This window comes from Labeo rohita, chromosome 6, assembly GCF_022985175.1.
Source record: "Labeo rohita strain BAU-BD-2019 chromosome 6, IGBB_LRoh.1.0, whole genome shotgun sequence".
Lineage (NCBI taxonomy): Eukaryota > Metazoa > Chordata > Actinopteri > Cypriniformes > Cyprinidae > Labeo > Labeo rohita.
Window position 1 is genome coordinate 31,035,311 of NC_066874.1, and position 21,271 is coordinate 31,056,581.

The 21,271-nt window shown below is 34.3% G+C and overlaps 1 protein-coding gene across 15 annotated transcripts in view; it reads right to left on the bottom strand.

The window, feature by feature from the left end:
* Positions 1-21,271, bottom strand: part of ptprt (protein tyrosine phosphatase receptor type T) — a 253,350-nt gene that overhangs the window by 40,542 nt on the left and 191,537 nt on the right. For all 15 annotated transcript variants that reach the window (XM_051112546.1, XM_051112545.1, XM_051112547.1 and 12 more), the window contains 4 exons: positions 17,071-17,222; positions 11,742-11,819; positions 10,758-10,793; positions 1,499-1,686 (listed from right to left, as the gene is read on the bottom strand). In XM_051112546.1, coding sequence (XP_050968503.1) covers positions 1,499-1,686; positions 10,758-10,793; positions 11,742-11,819; positions 17,071-17,222 — 454 coding nt within the window. The remainder of the gene's footprint in view (positions 1-1,498; positions 1,687-10,757; positions 10,794-11,741; positions 11,820-17,070; positions 17,223-21,271) is intronic.

Sequence of the window (21,271 nt, forward strand, 5' to 3'; positions counted from 1 at the left end):
CCAATAATAACTGATAATAATTATGAAGCTTTGCCATCATAGGAATAAGTTACATGTAAGCATAAGAGACTTCATTTGAAGACATTAAAAAGTTAGAATTATTCCAAACTTCTTGCTGGCAGAGTACATACTGTATTTCAATATCTAACTTTTAAAAAGTTTTTTTTTTTTGTCTTAAAAGCTCCAATCCACATTCATTTTGATCTGCAAGGATAAGTGCAGCCAGTACAATCTTTTAAAAAAATTGTGTTAAATTTGTGTTCCACAGAAAAAAAGAAAGAGTTTGGAACGACATAAGGGTGAGTAAATGATGACAGAATTGTCATTTTTAGAGGGTGAACGATCCCTTTAATGAAAACAAATCACAAAGTTAAGCTGGAACTCATACAGGGCAGCTACTTCAAAGCCACAATTTGTAGGAAATACATTTAGAGGAAAAATAAATGATGTTATCAAAAGTTCATGTAATATCTCTCTGTTGTTGGCAGCATCTTTCCTCTAGCGTTATTCCAACAAAATAACAGCCAAAACGATGCCAATGTGCACTTTCTTAATCGTGGAAAAGTTTAGCGAAATCTGTACCTTAAAAACAGAGAAAAAATAGAACCCATGCACAAAAAAACATGTCTTACTTTTCAAATGACAAGGAGACAATCTAACAGATGTAATTTCTATGTTGGTGACCTTCGTGAAAAAGCAAAAAGGTGTTCTTTATTTGTGTTATTAAAGCGAGAGGATCGTGTGTGGGGACCACAAAGATAAGTTAGCCTTCAAAGCCGAGGTTTGCATGCTTTTATAAAATCTAGAGGACGTCATCATATTGACACAAAGGTCTTTGCATATTTCTACCAATAAAGGTTTAGACAGTGAAAGATAATTGGTTTTATTGTCACGGGGGGCTGATCTTTTGTGCACCACTGTGTGGGCAGATTTTTCAAGAAGCGCTTCATATCTCACGTGACCTTTTCTGAACAAAATGCCAGCATGTCATCGAGATGCACGGACCTGCTTCTTTTAATAAGCACAGACGCACTTTAATTAGTTATTCAAATGTGTTGAAGAAATAAAATGATATGAAAAAAGACAGGAAACTCCTTGTTGAGTGAAAAAGCATGTTTGACATTTTAATAACCCCTACAAAAAATATTTTAATATTCATTTCACATTATTTTTTGGGCTTACTGTGCATGCAGAGGCAAAAACAAATTTCATAGTTGCACGGCTGTCGTGATTACTGCAGAGAGGCTTGATCTAATAAACTTTTACAAAATGAGTGTACTAAAAAGTAAGCAAATGATATTGAGAGCTACAGCAGAGAGACTTTCAGCAAAGTCTCAGATAAAAATGTCCATTCACCGAAGTAAATCAGCATGTTTATGTAAACTTTAAATCACCATTGTGTATGAAATGTGCTATATAACTAAACTTGTCCTGCTATATTAAAAGTTTTATTTTCATTTAAGTCAGTCGCTCAAGCGCAAGACTTTAGTGTTCTTACCTCGTATTCCTCTTTAAAGCCATAACCCTGCCCACACTTCATCTGGGTGATGTGTTGGAGCAAGTCTGCCACTCTGATGGCCGGTTGGAACTGGCCGGCCTGGTAGGACATCTCCACCGACTCACAGCCTCCATATGGGTACGTCTGGATGGTCATCGAGGGCTGGGACATCTCACTGTGGCTGCCATCTGTGGAGGAACAATTCACAATCCTTGAGTAACCATCATAATGTACAGTTGCCAGCTGGAAGGTTGCAGGTTTGACACCAAACAAGGCAAGCAATGCAGCAAACTCTGGACTGCACTTTCCTATATTTATGGCTTGAAAGATATGGAAAGTAATGGACTCTTCCAGTCCTGGTCATTTTATGTTCAAATTCTTTGTTCTGTAGCGTACAGTTTCCAGTGAGCAGCATGTTTAATTTACAGTTTACCCAGAAAAGGCATAATTCATATCTACAACTGGTTGGATTCACAATCTCCAACGTATATTACAATCTAGCAATGTAAAAGCCTCAGGCAAAAACAGAAACACTAGAAGACTGTGTGCTTTTATTCAATAATTTACAACCTAGGCTAGTTGAACTGCTATAATGAACAGTGCATATATATTTCAGACCATCTAAAGATTAAATTGGATTCTTCTAACTTTTTCCTATTGCTACCAATATTATCAATATTAAATGACAAACCCAAACTGCTTAAAATAATAATAAAATAAAATAAAGTCTAAATACCTGTTTTAAATGTATTAAAAATGTAATGACCATCACCTTCTCTCGTCCTCCAATATATAAATTAAGATTTTAAATTGAAAGAAGTCTTGTGCTCAATCTGGAATGTATTTACATGATCAAAAACAGTGAAGTATATTATTTGGTTGTTTTCTATGTGAATATAGTATAAAACGTAATTCATTCCTGTGATGCAAATCTGAATTTTCAGCATCATTACTTCAGTCATCATTCTAATATGCTGATTTATTATTAATGTTGAAAACAGTTGTGCTGCTTAATACTTTGTTGGAACCTGTGATACTTTTTCAGGATTCTTTAATATATAAAAGGCTAAAAAAAAAAAAACAGCTTTTATTTAAAATAGAAATCTTTTGTAACAATTTAAGCTACCATTTAAAAGCCACCATTTGTGGTCAGTGAATTTTTTTTCTTTCTTTTTCCTTTTTTTGAAAGAAATTAATACTTTTATTCACTAAAGATGTTTTAAATTGATAAAAAGTGATAGCAAAGACTTACATTGAAAAGATTTCTATTTTGAATAAATGCTGTTCTTTTTAACTTTTTATTCATCAAAGAATCCTGAAAAAAGAATGACAAGTTTGAAAAAATACTAAGCAGGTTAACTGTTTCTGACATTGATAATAAAAGTTATAAATCAGTATATTAGAATTATTTCTGAAGGATCGTGTGACACTACAGACTGGAGTAATGGCTGATGAAAATTCAGATTCGCATCACTAAATTGTATTTTAAAATACATAAAAAATAGAAAACCACTATGTTTTTTCTGTATTTTTGATCAAGTAAATGCAGCCTTGATGGACATAAGAGACTTTTTTAAAAATGTTAAAAATCTTACTGATGCCAAACTTTTGAATGGCAGTGTATATTTGAGAGCCTTTTATTGAACAAAAATGTCTCTACATCCCTATTTACATATGTAGATATACAAAAAAGTGCGCTAGCATAAAGATGAGCTTAAAGCAAACAGACATGAATGAAATTTGTTTTTTATGGGAACTAGCCAACCACATCACACATACTACACACTCTGACAATCCCCCATTGTCTAAAAATGACAACGAAAACCCAAATATTTGCATTCTAGGATATCATGTTGCTCTCAAAAAAGCACAGCTTTGTTTACTGTGCACTAATACCTCCAAATCAAGACCAAACCCCTGAAAGCTCAGCTAAAACCTCGACTACTGCGAGCTGTCTGAGCACCATTCAATCACAGCTCAGTGCAGACTTCAGTTATGCATGACAATACACTGAGACGCTGACAGTCCGTCCTTGCATACTCTTTTATTAGAATAAGACTGGGAAGTAGTTTATTGATGTTAATGAGTTCATTAACAAGAGGAATGGGGGAAGCAAATGACAAAGAATTCTTTCATATGGCCTCCTTTAACTGGCTAAAGCATCATTCAGATGCATAGAGGGATGGGAATATTACTCGACAAATTATTAATGTGGCTATTTGCATCTTAATTGCCTTGAAAATTCATTATACACTTAAAGTAATTCTGGGGCTGAAAAATTTATAATCCACACCAAACATCTACGCTTTCGACACGACGAAAATACGAGTAATTTTGCATGACGCGTTAACGCCGTAGCATTTTTAGCGCCAGAAGGAAAAAGTTGAAAGTATTAGCGGCGACAATGTATTATGAAGAAAACAATTGTGCCAGAATTGTAGCCTCAGGAGGATTTTTTTAAAGGGCACAAAAAGTAACTAGCAGAGAGATGCTGAGACTGCTCAATGATGCTGAACAGGTTCACAACCAGCACATGAAACCTCATTTGGATTTTGAATGAACTGCAAACAGTATTGGTTCCCACTGACTTTAATTGTATAGATAAAAATACAATGGAAGTCAATGGAAATTGGGTTTGGTTACCAACATTCCTCAAAATATCTTCTTTTGCATTCCACAGAAGAAAAGTCATTAAGGTTTTATGAGTAATGGTATGAGTAAATGATGACTGAATTTTTTTTATTTTTGGGTGAACTATTAATTTCTTTAACTGATATTTACACCTTTGTAACGATTAAAAGTCTAGACAGTCTCCAACAGCCAACAAAAAGCACAATATTAAGCTTAATTGTTAGGCAAGGACTGCAATAATAATAATAATAATAGTAATAATAAATAAATAAAAATACATTAAATAAATAAATGTTATAAATCCAATTTATGTGCACAATGTCATGATATTTATATTGAACTAGGCAAATTTATGATGGAAAACTATGTTTATGCCAACATAACAAACACTAAAAGAGAAAAAGAGTGTGCGATAGAGAAGTATACACTGGAGGCTCTAAGGTCTCTCAATTTACTGCCCCTCCCTCTGTCTTTCTCCTTCCCTCTATCGCTATCAATTTTTTCATAATTAATTATTCATGTGTTTTTGTCTCAGCAGCATAGAGCGAATCCCAAAGTGGTGGCCCAGTGGGTGTATTATGTTGTTAAAATGACGCGCCTGCCACATCCAAGCCAAAGAAATATTGAAGAACTCCCGCTCTAGAAACAAAAGGTCAACTGCACATTTTACGTGACCTCATATAGAAGACAAGTTATATATGTAGATTATAGATAAACATTTAGGTTTTGTAGTTTTAAATCTTCAGGATAATGCATTCTGACAGTTAAAAAAAAAGAGTACAGTTCATAAATAAATTATACTGAACCATTAGAAGATTTTACTGTGACGTCCTATGGGATACATCCAGACCTACAAACACCTTAGGATGATGGGGAACATAAAAACATGTCTGAAACCCCATATGGAAAAACAATATGAATACTTAACAAGAGATTGATACGTCCTTCCTTAAAGGTGAAGTGCGTATTTTCTGTACCAAACAGTAACACATATAGATAATCTTTTAAGTTTCTGATTTTTCTGCATGGGTAATCAATATTCACTATATACTATGAATGCAAAAAAAGTATTGTGACACTTTGTGGCTTTGAAACTTCACCTGTGGTTCCTCAGCTGTGTGTTTAAAATATTAAACAAAAAAACATCATTTTGAGAAATGCTGCGAGATACAAAGCATGTCCTGCTACAGCACAACTCCACATTGCATGTATTGCACTACATTATTAAGCATACTATAGCTCATGTCAAATATTGAGAGAAAGAGAAAGATGTATAGCACGTAACAATTCTCCTTGCAAAGGTAATTTTCTCATTTTGGCCTTGTTCTGTCCCATAATGGCTTCTTTCATTTGAGCATGAACTCTTTGTGGCCATCGCATTATGTGCATTCAGATGATTAGAGCTAAAATCACATTAAAGCTCAATTATCAGCATGCAGAGTTGCATTACGATCAACTACTATCGTGTTTGCCATTAACAATAATTACTTGACAAGTCACAATAAAGCACAGGTGACTAAATAATGACATTGTAAATTACTTTCAAATGTCAAATGTGAATGGGTCTTGTGTGGGTATATGGAAGAAAATAAATGTGATATAAAAAACCTCTGAACAAATATGTGCATATGTAGAAACTGCTGTCAAGGTAAAAGAAATTAAAGCCACTATTATAATTAGCAAAACAGTATAATAGGCATTAGCACTACCACTGTTTCAATACACAAATTATGCATTATTAAGCTTTGCTTTTTGTCCTTCAAATCTGAAAAAGCAATCTGTAAGTATACAGTATGTACACTACCATTCAAAGGTCAATAAAGAAAGAAAAATATTTTTTTAATATTCAGCAAGGATGCATTCAAGTGATCAAAAATGATAGGAAAGCATTTGTAATGAAACAAATTATTTCCATTTACAAAATCTATATTATCTATATTAAAATATGTAATCTATCTATCTATCTATCAATCTATCTATCTATCTATCTATTTAAATGAATAGGCTCATTATTTGTGCTTGCAGGACAATCAAATAAATAAATAAATAAAACTAAAATACAATAAATTATTGTTCATTTTTCTCAAAGCCATATCATAGAGACTGATCACTTATTTAAACAGTAAATAACCACTTAGTAACCACACAGCAACACCAACAGCAGCCTATAGCAATGTGACAGTGAATTTGCACCACTTACTGTACTACTACTTTACTGTCACCATTACCGTATTCAAAAACTGTCGCATTTGTCTCCATTTTTCACACCCAAGTCTTCTAAGCTACTAAAGAGCCACCTCTGAGCAATGTCATTACACTGAACGCCATCATCAGAGTTAAGCCGGAGTCTTCAGGCGTCTTTCGGCTAACCAGCAGAATCAAACGCGTCCCTTAGCGGGTTATCCATTTCCAGCCTCTAAAACTATCATTTCTCTGTGAAACAGAACCCTTGTCTCTCTTTCTCTCTCCGTTCCTATCTCTGTTCCTCCATTCTGTTTTTTCATTTCCATCGATCCTACAGATATCTACACCCCACTACAACATCTAAATCTTTCACTCTTTATCTCGCTCTAAAACACTGCACGTACCCTATTTTCTCTACCATTATCCTCTCTTTCTAACACATTGCTCTCTCTCCCAGCTGCAAAAGTTGGACTCCTCATCAGTGCATTGATGATCATCATCTCTGCGTGGATTACATGAGAAATGATTTTAAAAACAGTCGAGTCCTTCCTCACAGTTCTTGTATGCGATTACCAGGACTTTCGCCCCGCAAAATGATCGATAGCCTGTAAATGAACTGGAAGCCCCACATAATAGGCAGGTTTATAAATGATTAGGGGCCGCCAGTCTTTCTCGACCTCGTAATCTCAGCGATACCGTTTCGGCGGGGAGCATCTCCAGAACAGAAATATGACCGCCCTCACTCGGAGCGAACAATGAGGTCTGTAAAACAAAATGAAAAAGCCTTCTTCCTCATTTAATGCCTCATTCTTTTATCTGTACTGGTGGCTGTATTTCTTGTTATCTCTTCTTCATCTCACTATCTTTACCTTCCACTCGATTTCACCTTTTCAATTCTTCTTTACGCAATCAGTCCTTATTACAGTGCTTGATCGACTCTAATATCCATTCAACCTTTGTTTTGTAGATCATTTCAATCTTGGTTCTGTTACTCATTATTTTTTCTAATAAACTTTTTACTTTCAAAGCAATTTAACATTAAAGTCGACATGAAATTATATTTGAAATATGTTTTACTGCTGGCATATTGAAAAAGTAGGCCAAGATATGATTTTACCCAACAAAATCACCAGAGATTTTGTTAGCAAAGCAATTTAATTTGAATAAAAATTACAGTTTTTTGTGGAACAACATGCACTGATGAATTGTGCGCAATAAAACTAAGAGTGTGTGTTGAGAAAGTAAATTTTGATTTCATTGTTCATGTTGACATCAAAATTTGAAAAAATCCATTGATTTACATTATATCGACATCAACAATGATTACAACATTATAATCTGTATATTTTGATTTGTGGTTCAGGGCTTTTAGAATCTTACAAAAAAAATGCAAATAATTGCTTTTATTTGGAACTTTCTATTCTTTACAGAATTTTAAAAAAGCATGGATCCTGGTTTCCGCAAAAATACTAAGCAGCACAATGTTTTCAATACTGATAATCAGAAATGTTTCTTGAGCAGCTAATCAGCATATTAGAACGATTTCTGAAGCATCATGTGACACTGATAATTCAGCTTTGCATTACAAGAATAAATTACATTTTAAAATGTATTCAAATAGAACACATTCATTTTAAATGGTAACAATATTGATGTTTTTACTGATTTTTTTAAAAAATAAATGCAGCCTTGGTGAGCAAAAGACACTTTTTAAAAAACATGGAGAATCAATTTATGGAGAATCAAATCTTGAAACCTAAAATTATCAACAATTTCAAAACTACTTTGGCTTAAAAGTCCTTAATATTTGCTTTAGCTTATCTAGTTTTATTCTGACATCCCAGCACCCCATGTTAACTTGTATTCTTTTCTTCTGATCCATTCCCTTCTTCCTCCATCCCAATCCTCCATTAACTCCCTCACACTGCAGTTCATCTCTCATCCTCCATCACCTTCTACTGCACTCCCTTAATCTCAGATTTTCCACTCATATTTTTCTGTTCATCCCTTGGTTTTCCTGGGTCAGGTTGGCAAGAATGTGAAAGTATGATTGAGGCATGTTTCATGACCAGTTTACAAATATCTCACAGTCCAAATTTACTGCTTGAGTTGATAAATGCCTGATTCAACTCCCCTAGTGCTTCACGTTTTTTTTTTCCCCATTTTGCTCTCTCTCGTTCTTTAATACAGCACCTGTGTGCTCATTTTCTCTTTTCTCCATCTCCCCGCGCTAAGCAAGCCTTCTCCACCTTCATAACCTCTGTAAATACGTTTGCTCTGAGTGGTTTATTGGCGTTGAGTGTGTATGTGTATGGGGGAGTCGCGGTCTTCGCTGCTGAGTGTAGCTTAGAGCGAGAGTTTTCAAACTCCTACTAGAAGCTGTCTGGATCAGGGGTGCGTGTTTAGAGACCCCTGCATCTGAGCCTTTTAGAGTGAACCTTTGAAATGAGCTTTTGGACTGATTCTAAGCCCCGAGCCCACCAAGATATCTATCAGAAATCCCTTTTCAAAAGCCGTCTGTAAAGAACGCTTTCAATATCTCCTGAAGAACGAGTAAAGGATGAAGCTTTGCGTGACCAGGAAAAACTTGAAAGTGTCAGCAGTGGAGCTGAGGTACTGTAGTTTACTATAGCTGCTAAAGCAAGTATAAGCGACATAAATGTCCAAATCATTTGCAATCAATAGGTATTTCTGTGTTGATGGTGTTGTTGCTGTAAATTTGGGACACTGATAAAATTCAATTACTGTTTGATTTTTTACAAGTATTTCTCAAAGCTTTCAGTGAACATGAATAACTGGAAATGATAAATAATTATTTGGAATACTGATAAATGGAAACAGAAGGAAGGAAGGAAGTAAAGAAAGAAAGAAAGAAAAAAAGAAAGAAAGAAAGAACAAAGGAAGGAAGAAAGGAAGGAATGAAAGAAGAAAGAAAGGAAAGAAGGAAGAAATGATTGAAGGAAAGAAAGAAAGAAAGAAAGAAAGAAAGAAAAAGAAAAACAGAAAGAAAAAAAAAGAAAAAAGGAAGGCAGGAAGGAAGGAAAAAAGAAGAAAGCATGGAAGGAATGAAAGAAGGAAGGAAGTAAGGAAGGATCGAAGGAAGGAAGGAAAGAAAGACAAAAGGAAAAAAGCATGGAAGGAATGAAAGAAGGAAGGAAGTAAGGAAGGAAAGAAAAAAGTAATGAAGGAAAAAGGAAAGAAAGAAAGAAAGAAAGAAAGAAAGAAAGAAGGAAGGAAGGATGGAAGGAAAAAAGGAAGACAGGATGGAAGGAAGGAAAGAAAGAAAAAAGGAAGAAAGGATGGAAAGAAGGAATGAAAGAAGAAAAGAAGGAAAGAAGGAAATAAGGAAGAACAGAAGGAAAGAAAGAAGGAAGAAGGAAGGAAGAAAGGAAATAAGGAAGGAAGGAAGAAAGGAATGAAAGAAGAAAGAAAGGATAGAAGGAAGGAAAGAAGGAAGCAAGGATGGAAGGAAGGATAGAAAGAAAAAAGGAAGAAAAGAAAAAGGAAAAGAAGAAGGAAGGAAAAGAAGGAAAGAAGAAGAAGAAAAAAAAAGGAAGAAAAGAAACAAAGAAAGAAAGAAACAAACAAACAAAAATGGAAGTAAGGAAAGAAGTAAAGAAGGAAGGAAGAAAGAACAGAAGGAGGGAAGGAAGGAAGGAAGGAAGGACAGAAAGAAGAAAGAAAGAAAGAAAGAAGGAAGGTCAAACAAAAGATCAAATGAAAATAAGGAGGGATGGACAAACTAACAATATATTAAAATAACAAAATAACAGAAATAAGTAACAAATGAATGAACAGCCAAAATAAAGACAGAATGGAAGGATGTATAAGTCTTTATTATAAGCCATTATTGCCATTGGCTGTAAAATGGTCAATCTGTCTGCCTTTGAAAAGAGATGAGGGTGTGTAGGAGTGTGTGTGTGTGTGTGTCACACACCAATCTGCCAAATCTGAAAATTAGCATTCCGACAGCTAACGATCTGATTCAAATCACTTTCCACACATCGCATATAAACATAGACTTTGTTTGAACTGACAGAGGGCTTTCATTCCTCTAATCTGGCTCAGCGTGGGACGGACGCATCAGCGTGAGGAGGACGCCGCCGACTTACACCACATTCAGCTGCCGCAAAATTACAAGCTGCAATTAGTTTGATCGGATGGGAGCGAAAGTCTCGAGCGCCTGCTTTTGACTTCAAAGGTCAATGTTATGATCTTTCATCATCTAAACCCATACTTTATGACTCAGAGATGTTTCGCAGATACACACGCAGGTTTGGAATGAAACGACACGCTTAATAGCGATTCGCCTCTGAATATTCATTTTGTTCAGCTTCCTCCTACACTCAGATCAAAAGACACAGAAGAAATGGTTTAACGTAATCCACGTGTCTAGAACTAAACAGAGTGCTTTATAATCAGCAGAGGAGGAAAAGTGTCTTACCTATGGATGCTGTGGCAGGGACAGGCTCCTTAGAAACTGCAATTAAAAACAGAATAAAACTGAAACCCATCGCTCTGACAGAAATGCCACACGGCTATTGCGGTAGAGGATTCTTATGGGAAAAAAAGCTGTTGTGATATATATATATATATATATATATATATATATAAAGAAATATTATAATAATATATGTTTGATGGCAAATATTTATTGTAAACTACAAAAATTATAAATAAAATAATACTGTTGTTAAAGGGATAGTTCACACAAAACTACTGAAAAAAATGAAAATTCGATCATTTAATCACACTCACATCATTCTAAACTTTAGAAAGTATGCAGAACACTATAAAAATGTATATTCTAAATGTATAAGTCTTCATGAGACATGCAATGCAATGTTTATGCAATGTCCAGTTCATGAATGAAACATTCTTTTGAGTCAGATCTTTTCATTGAATCAGTTGATCATCTGAATGATTCATTCACAGACTGATTCAGTTTTTGAGTTTCGTTTAGTGGTGTTTTTGTGTCTTTTTTGAAGCTTGATAGCATACATTTTAATTTTTTAGTGAACTATTCCTTTCAGCAGTCAATTAGCAGATGATTTTATCTAAAACAATATCAAATATAACATACAGTAATTCTGTTGAAACCTGGTTTTAAAGTGCCTTGCTTTAAAAAGGTATTAAAAGCTGAGATTATCAATAGCTTCGAGTGCTGCTATTTTTATTTATTTATTTTTTAAGAACTGAGAGTATTAAATTCCTACTGGCAACTGAAAACATCATCAAACTAGCCTAAATGTTTTATAAATGAACATGCAAGTGGTAGGAAATGTGCAGGACTTTGTGAGGTTCAGGTTTTGAAAAGCTTTCCGTGATTGGCCTGCTCATACAAAATGCAGTTCAAATCTTTTAGCTCCCAGTCCAGGTATTTTACTACTTTACAACATAGACCTAGTCAACTTAGAAAGATACAAACCTGAGTAGTAGGAGTTGAGGAGGGTTTTACTTTGGAGGGCTTTTCCCTGGATGGAGAAGGAGCATGGAGAAGAGGAGGCTGGAAAAGACAGAGAGGAGAGCACTTAGACAGTGACCTTACAGTACACACGCCGCACATATCTATAAAACATCATATCATGTCCAGATTAATAGCAGTGTCACATTGTGACAGAATCACAGTGGCAACAGAATACAAGATTTTTAGGTCACTTTCTGTAAAAGAGACAGATATGGCACTAATCAACTGCATCTTGCTGTAGTCAACAAGACCTTTAAATGTCATGGACTATTTTGAATATATCCACATGCAAAGCTCAGTATACAAAGTGGTTTTTTAAATAATATCTGGAATATCTGGAATAAAAATGGTGTAGAAAATAATTGACTGGTGTAGAAAATAATTTCACTCAGTAATACAAAGACTAATAAATACAAATAATTGCAAATGAACAGCAAGTAACATGATGTAAACATGAAATTCTGAGGCAGAAAAACTTAAATAGTTAAGCACATTCCAATAATATTTGTTTTATTTAAACCTTTTTTTTTTTTTACAGTGTAGACTCCCACTACAATCACAAAAACACGCTTCTAGAGCTTCACACACGCCAGTAACCTTCTTTTACTCTTCTCGGCTGGAGCCCATATCCTTTTTACTTTCCATTTTAATCACCTATCATTCCAGATCTCCCTTTACACAAATCCCCGCGTCTCACATGTGTCGGCGCACACGCATTCGCTCGCATAAGGATCTCTACAGAAAGTGCTTTGGCAGCAAAAGCTCACGGGCCAGCGGGGTGAGATGGAGAGCGTCTGAATGAGAGAAGCGTGGAAGGTTAGAGGCAGGTGTCTCTGTGTTCATTTAAATGGTAATACAGCTAAAATGCTGAGTGTGTAGGCTGGGATCGCTATGATCTCTATCTCACACATCTTACGCCGAATCGTCTTCAAAAAGCCCTGATAAAAAAAAAAAATTATAATAATAAGGTGTGATTGTAACTGTGGAGCCACTGAGGGGAAGGTCTGATATAAAATGAGAAAAATGACAATTACAATATGAGCCTGCAAGAATTTGGTGCCCACAGAAAAGGCTTTACAAATTGGAAGGCCTGTCATTCACAAAGTTCAACACATACTACACTAGGAAGATTTTCCTCCTAGAATCAGTGTGAAAAAATGTGAAAAAATAAAACAGATTCTGCCTGGGATTTTAGGTGGACATAATAAAAATATAAAGCTGACAGAAAATTAATTGGAACAAAAATAATAATTGAAACAATTCATTAGTTAATTTGTGCATTCATGCAATCATTATGTGTGATATTTGTAGGGCCCTATGATATATGTTTAATTTTTTATTTCCAAATTCCATTTAATTTTTTTCCAAATTCTGTTTTTTCCATGTACATTTTTCTGGATTCCGTTTTAGTTTTCTAGACTCTGTTTTAATGGTTAAATTAAAAAATATCAATGAAAAAGCATGACTAATTCACTGAAATCATTAAACTTACACAATTTAGAAGCAATTTATTAAAAATTTAACAAAAATTGCATTTTAAGGCCTTAGGAAATATTTATTTATTTATTTATTTGTGTTTTCCATTAATTTTCTGGATTCCCTTTTAAAGATTTCATTAAATTTTAATAATCAAAAGCATCTCTAATAAACTGATTTGATTAAAACGTATTAATATTTTATTATTAACATTATTATTAAGACTTTCCTCCTAGAATCTCAAAAATGTGAGAAAATAAAATAGTACATTCTGCCTTGGACTTTTTGTGCACATAATAAAAATATAAAACTGACAGAAAAATTAATTGGAAAAAAAAAATAAATAAAAAATAACAGTAAAGCCAGCATATACTGTGCTTTTCATGTTTTTTATGTCCATGTTTGACAAGCCAAATAAATACCCTTTTTTTTTTTTTTTTTTACAAATTTTGTCCCAAAATAAGTACATTAATTATTGTTCGATATTTAATAACTTTTGTCCACTTCATGAGAAATAGAAATTACAATGAAATATATTAATTAATGTTCCATTATCAAATATGTCAATATAAAAAATAAATATTAGACAAATAAATAATGCAAATACAATATTTTTGTATAGTTTTATCTAATAAATGCATATAACAGAAAATCTTCAAGATGCATCCTCTGAAGACAAGTTTTAATATGTTTAGTATGAATTATGAGTAAATCTTGTTTTAAGAACTTTATATTATTTTAATATTCTTTCATTTTAAGATTGTTATATTATATTTTAACACAAAAATCGTGATTAAGAAAATGATTTTGCAGCTTAAAAAATACAGTCAGAAAAAAAATCATTATTATGCATGATTTATCTGCTGCAGCTTTACAGTTTTAGTTGAAAGTGTACGGTCTCTGATAGTGTATCACTGGGCATTTGACACTATTTTTTTTAAAGAGCTGCTCACAAACAGCAATTATGAGTTGGGCTGAGTTCTAGATTGTTTTTGTTCCAACAGCCCAGCTGAGATTCATGTCTATAATAAAGAGCCTGTACTTGTTCGGTAATAGTGACTCTCAGACCATTAGATAAACAACAGATACAATAACAGCCTCCAATTACTCTGTGGCTGCAATGATCCGAAATAAACATACAAATAAACTGCATTTGCACATCCACTGACCAATGACATTCAAAAGAACTGAGAAACACTAAACATGCAGAACACATTGCCAATCAGTGATGATTTTAAAGGAAATAAATGCGATCATTATGCATAATGACATTCTCTCTCTCTATGCATCTTGCTTTTACTCGCCGTTGCCTCCTCTTCTTCCAGCTCCATTCAAATTATTCTGTATACAAAGGCCACAGTGACATTTTGTGCAGAAAGCGACTCAGAAAGACCCATCCTAATTACAGCCCCTTCACAGCATGCCAGAGCCCACTTAAAACCGAGAATGAAAGCAAGAGAAAGAAAAAAACGCCTAGTCCAAATGCCACTTGCTATTCTTCTCCAGCGCCTCTTAAAGCAGCACGTCAATACCGAAGTCTCTTGATATGTAGAACGCTTCGGTCCGTGCCGTTTAGTTACAAAATAGCTCTCGGCGGTGGCTGACGTTCAGATCTGTGAAAGACAGGTGTGAGGCGGTGGCGTCCCGTCGTTTGGTTTTCTGATGGACGCTTAGTAAAGACAATCAAGGAGAATGGTGAGTTGAGTTAAAATGACAGATCGTTGACCGCTTTTGACCCCTTTTAGGGCTCGCCGAGCTCATCAGCGTGATGGTGGGACGTGCAGGAGGTTTGTGTGATTGCAGTAATGAGTCCAGAGATTGGCTCACACACACTGCGGCCACTCCAGGAGATTGTGGTATTTGGTGAACGTGGCCATTATATGACCTTTGGACTTTGACTTTTGAGACTGGCCAAAAAGAGCAAGAAGTTCTCTAAAGAGAACTTTTGAGAAAACGTCTTGACTATTGCTGTATCTTTCAACATATCTTCTGATGCCCATTCATGTTCATTTCGAGCTATAATTAGTAGTAATGAGGAAAAGATGATCGCTTCATGTGCCACTTGAATGAATACGCCTACAGCGATCTGTCATGCCGCATTTAAGGAAATCAACACACCTTATTATTTGAATTTCATGGTTAAACTGACAGAATTCGAAAGCTGAGATCTTAATAAAACTAACGAAGCTTATTGCGATTATTGTATGGGAGGCGTGACGCAAATAATGTTCAGTGGAGTTTATGCATTTATGCCAAACACTGCCGTTTTGCATTCCAGCTCAACAGTTACAGAAATTTCAATGCATTGCTAATTGATCCCTAAACTTGAATAAGTACATTTTTAAGTATCTGTTATTCATCCATGTATTCATTTGTTCATTCATTCAATCAATATTTATTTACATGTTCAATATTTCACTCATTTATTCATGCATTTGCTTATTCTTTAAAAAATGTGTTCACTTATTAATCATTTGAACATTTGTTTGTTTGTTCTTTTTTTATTTCTAAGCATTTACCTAAGCATTCAGTTCATTCATTCTTTATGTGTGATATTTGTAGGGCCCTATGTTTTATTTTTTCCCAAATTCTGTTTTTTTCATATGAATTTTTCTGGATTCCATTTTAATTTTTCTAGACTCTGTTGTAATAATTACATAAAGAAATATCAAACAAAAAGCATGTCTAATTAACTGAAATCATGAAACTTACATAATTTAACAGCAATTTATTAAGTTTTAAAAAAATAATTTTTTAAAGCCCTAAGAAGTCTTTTTTTTTTTCGGAATTCCATTTTAATGGTTTTCACTTTAATGGTTTTAAGTTGTAATAATCAAAACCATCTCTAATTAACTGATTATAATAATATATATATATATATAAATATATATATATATATTTTTTTTTTGGAGTTTGTTATCGGGAGAGAACCTTCATTATTTGAATTTCATAAATAAACTGACAGAATTTGAAAGCTGAGACCTTCAAAAATAAAAGTAACAGCAATTTAACAGCAATTTATTAAACGTTTAACAAAAAAAAAAAAAAAAAAACTTTTTAAAGCCCTATTTTACGTTTTTCAAGCCCTAAGTTTAATTTTTAATAAACTTTTTTTTACCAAATTGTGTTTTCCATTAATTCTGAATTACAATAGTTTTAATGGTTAGATTTTCTAATCAAAAGCATTTGTAATTAATTGATTTTACAAGAAAAAAGAAAATATATATATATATATATATCATGTATTCATATATATTGAGGTGGCAGAGGCTAAAAACAGCGCAAGCATCACGTGTGTAGTAAAAAAAAAAAACTGCACGCCTGCGCCATTCATTCACACAGAACCACACAGAACATGCAGGATTCATATTTAAATAGTATTTTTGCAGCTTAATATTTACAGACACTAGTCCATATCGTGTTTGATTTAATTGTACTGACTACTTTTGATTTATTCATCCAGAATTCCATGACATTCCGCGTTATACAGTGAATCCTGTTTTTATGACTGGATTCCACAATTCAGTCCATGTTTTCCACACTGAGGAAATCATAGGCCCCTATATTTGTTTACGTTTTTTACTCATTTGGGAATTCATGCATTGATTCATTCTTTCATTTGTTCATTTGTGTCTTGATTCATTCTTTCATTTGTTCATTATTCATTTCTTTCTTCATTTGTTTATTAGTTAATGCAAAAGCCCTTCTCTAACCCATACTGTTATCAGAGCACAGATACATTTGAAACAAACAAAGATCATACGAAAAACAGAGCAGCACAATAATGTCACAGCACAATATTTGCTGAACTCACAGAATCCGTTGAGGTCCTGGTTGCTGGTGGAGAACGGATCGTCCTTGTGTAACGTGCTGACTTTTCCTGTGCTTTTATCCGCCGTGCCTACGGGTCCCATCTCTCTCTGCGTGCTGCTGCTGGCAGTCTCCTTCTGTTTTTTAGCTAGTTTCCTTCAAACCCATCCACAACAAGACAAGTTTATACACATGATCAAAATAAGACACTTCAGTGTCACTGCAATGCTTTTGGCTAGTGCAAACTGTTGTCCAAACATGTTTAAATGTGTGAAAGTAATTATCAGTTATTAACAATTACTGCTAGACTTGCCAGTTTTAGATTAGACGTATATGTATAGTATAAGAGTATAACAGTAACAGCACTAAACCAAAGCACTGCTGTAAAACTGACATTCAAGGCTAAAACACAAAAGCAGACACTGGACACACAGAGGACAAAAAGTGAGAATGGTATTTGTTTATTGAAATAGCATTGACTGTAAGATTCCTGTAATGTAATCTAAAACATATATTCTGCAGTGATATATGCCAGTGAGTGAGAAAGAGAGAGAACAAAAATCACAAACCTATTCAAATCAAGAGAGAAACTCAAAACCTTGCCATGCAGAACAAAGCCAATTGAACACTACAAGTCTAGCTTGTACATAAACACATTCACCTGCAAACAAATATATTAAAGTACTAAACATTAATAATATATGAACATGGTGCAATGCTTTCTCTTAAAGGGCCAGTACAGAACTGTTGCACATATGGAAGACAGCTGCAATGTTTCATTGACTACAAACTGTATTGCACTATTAAAGTATTTTATCTTGATTAAAACAGTGACACGCTGAATAAATGACCTGGCAGTTAGTACTTTGACACACTGAGCTGTGCTGTTCAAATGGGGCTTGCAGCATTTCCTGATCTCATCCCACCTCTTCACCTGTCTTATTATCCATAAAAATGCCCTCAAAAAATAATAAAATAAAAATAATCTATGGCGGTCTTTATAAAGGCAGCAGACTTCACTTCTGCTGGTCTTTGAGTTGTTGATTCGTTCATAAGCTGAGGTCTCCCCACGCTTTAGCGCACAGAACTTCAAGGAAGATATTACTGTCAGCAATGGATTGGAGTCATCCAATAAAAACGACTCTGATTCTCCAGGTCCCACAGAACACCATTTGACCTCAATATGTGCTCCCTTCTCTTACGGGGCCGAGCTGATAATAACTCTTTGTTTTGTTATTTTCTCTGCTGGGAATTTAAAAAAATCAAATAAAGTTTCAACTTCCACAAAAACCAGGCCAACCTTTAAAATTGGGGCCGTTTTACCTAGGTTGGAAAATAAATTCAGTAACATTGGTTTTTGGTGACTGAGGATCAAAAGAGGAGGAAAAGTGTTCCGAAGGAGGTCTTAACACCAAGAAGCAATAAGAGAGGGTCAAGACTTTCCAATTAAGCAGCCAAGTATGAATGCGATGACTATAAAGTGCAGAGATTTCGTGCTAGAAACTGCAATGCACAAACTCTATTCCAAAACCTAGTGTGCTCCCTACCTGGACAGTATAACCTCTTTAAAAAAAGGTTCTTTATTGGCATCAATGGTTCCATGAAGAACCTTGAACATCCATGGAAACTTTCAAATGCAGAGAAGGTTCTTTATAGTGGAAAAAAGGTTTTTAAAATGCTCCTCAAAATGGTTCATTTAAGAACTGTTCACTGAAAGGGTCTTTGGGGAACCAAAAAATGGTTCTTCTGTGGCATCACTGCAAAAACACCTCTTTGGAGCCTTTTTTAAGAGTGAGCCATCAGCTCATCCTAACATGTATGCTGAAGGTCAAAGTATTTTATACTACAACAGCCATCAGATAATAAAACCCATTGATTGCTGCGGTAATGGGGCATGTTTCAAGTGCCAAATTTTGGACATATTGTAAGTGGCATAAACTATAGATAATCCTTATTTAATGAATGTCAGCACAGCACTTCATTAAAAGTGAAGGCTATAATATAGTTAGAGCACCATAAACAGTATTTATAGCACCAACTTTTGTTAATGGCTTTTTGCAAAAGAGATAAAGAGAGGGGGGAACAATGAGGAGCGAGCTGTAAAATCTGGCTTGATTTTGCTCTTCATTCATGCATAAAATTCACCAAATGTTCATTAATAAGGGTATCACACTTGGATGAGCTCAAACTAGAATGGAGGAAATAAAGACATATGCACTCGTGACATCAGAACATGCAAAGACAAGGCAGCTGGCCAGAAAGTGCACGTCAAAGCAGTATTAGTAAGCATGCAGAAGATCTCGAAATAACCTTTACACTAACCACTATTATTCAGTTGCTTGCATGCATAAGGTTAACTGGTAGGGCATGGCATTAGCAAGGACAAAGTCGTGGGTTTGATTCCCAGGGAACATGGTGTTAAAACCTCATTGATGTCTTTGAATACACTTAAGTCACTTTTGATACAAGCATCTGCTAAATGTGTAAATGCATGCACACACAGTTACATCATCCTAAAATCATAGTACATTGAAAACAATATGCTAAAAGTGGACTGTGGTAATGATTTTAAAAGAACTTCTGTAACTTTAGGTGACACTTTAGTATAGGGAACAATTTTCACTATTAACTAGTTGCTTATTAGCATGCCTATTCATAACATATTGGCTATTTATTAGTACTTAAAAGGCACAAATTCTGCATGACCATATTCTGCATCCCTAATCCTAGCCAATACCTAAACTTAACAACTACCTCACTAACTACTAATAAACAGCAAATTAGTAGTTTACTGAGGCAAAAGTCATAGTTAATAGTTTGTTAATAGTGAGAACTGGTCTTTAAAATAAACTGTGACCGTAATGTCTTACTACATACTTAAAGGTCTGTAACAGGCAGAACAAACTGGGAAAACACATTGAAATTGCAATAAATATTATACAATTTTATTTTAACTAAATCATTTTTTTTTGTTTTTAGTGCTGTCAAAAGATTAATCGTGAAAAAAAAGCTTTTGTTTACATAATATGTGTGTATACTGTGTATATTTATCATGTATATATAAATACACACACATACAGTATATTTTTTGAAAATATCTACATGTATTTACATGTATATATTTGTAATATAATTGACATTATATATAAATATTTTTAATATATAAAAACAGAACATTTTTCTTAAATATATACATGCATGTGTGTGTATTTATCATACATAATAAATATACACAGTATATACACATATATTATGTAAACAAAAACTTTTGTTTTGGATGCGATTAATCGCGATTAATCATTTGACAGCACTTTCTATTTTTAATTTAATTTAATTTAATTTTTTCACTGATATTTACAGTTTGTTTTTTTACTTTTGCTTTCAAAAGTTAAATCATAAAGCTTTTATTTTGGCAAAAAAAAAAAAAAACAGAGAAACTTCTCTTTTAAAAATTCTTTGTTGACAGCACTTTCATTACAAGTTTGGGAGGATGTCTGGAGCATTTTCAAATCAGTGCTTGGAGCAGCATTTTCTGTGAATTACTCTGAGACACTGAAAACACTCTTATCATGAGCCGCTCATGTAAAACAATCACTACACAGCACATCAGTTTATATATTTATATAATTACAACACAGTCACTGCAATTTAATAATCATACTAAACCATATTGCACTTTCAGGCATTATTAGAAATAATTTTAAAAAGTGAGTAATGCTGTTTCATATAGTGGTCAGTCCTGTTTTTCACTTGCATTTGGTGCTTGGTGAGTGTTAATTTTAGGCCTTGAGAATAAGATTACAAATTGGTATTTTGGCTAAGCCAAAAAGCCAAAATTTCTTTCCAAACGATAAACTCAGTTTGTGACTGGGCAAGGACAAGAGAAGATGTGCATTGATTGCATTACTAAATCTGAACATGCATGCTGAAAACGTCCATAACATAACCCCACTGAATATTAGAACGACTCTGGGTTTGGGGAATATATTGGCGTCACGGTTAGCTTTAGCCTGTAGCTGTCTGTCTATGCCCTCTCAGATGATATCCTTTTGAAAGAGCCCCCCCTGGCTGTGTTCCTACTTTCATCTATATTTCAGGAGTGGAGAGAGAGCGGTGAGAATGCACATAGTAGACCGACTGTGAATCTGAGCTTTTAAATCCTTTAATGCGTGAGGTAAACATCCTGCAGCTAGGCTCTGTTGCAC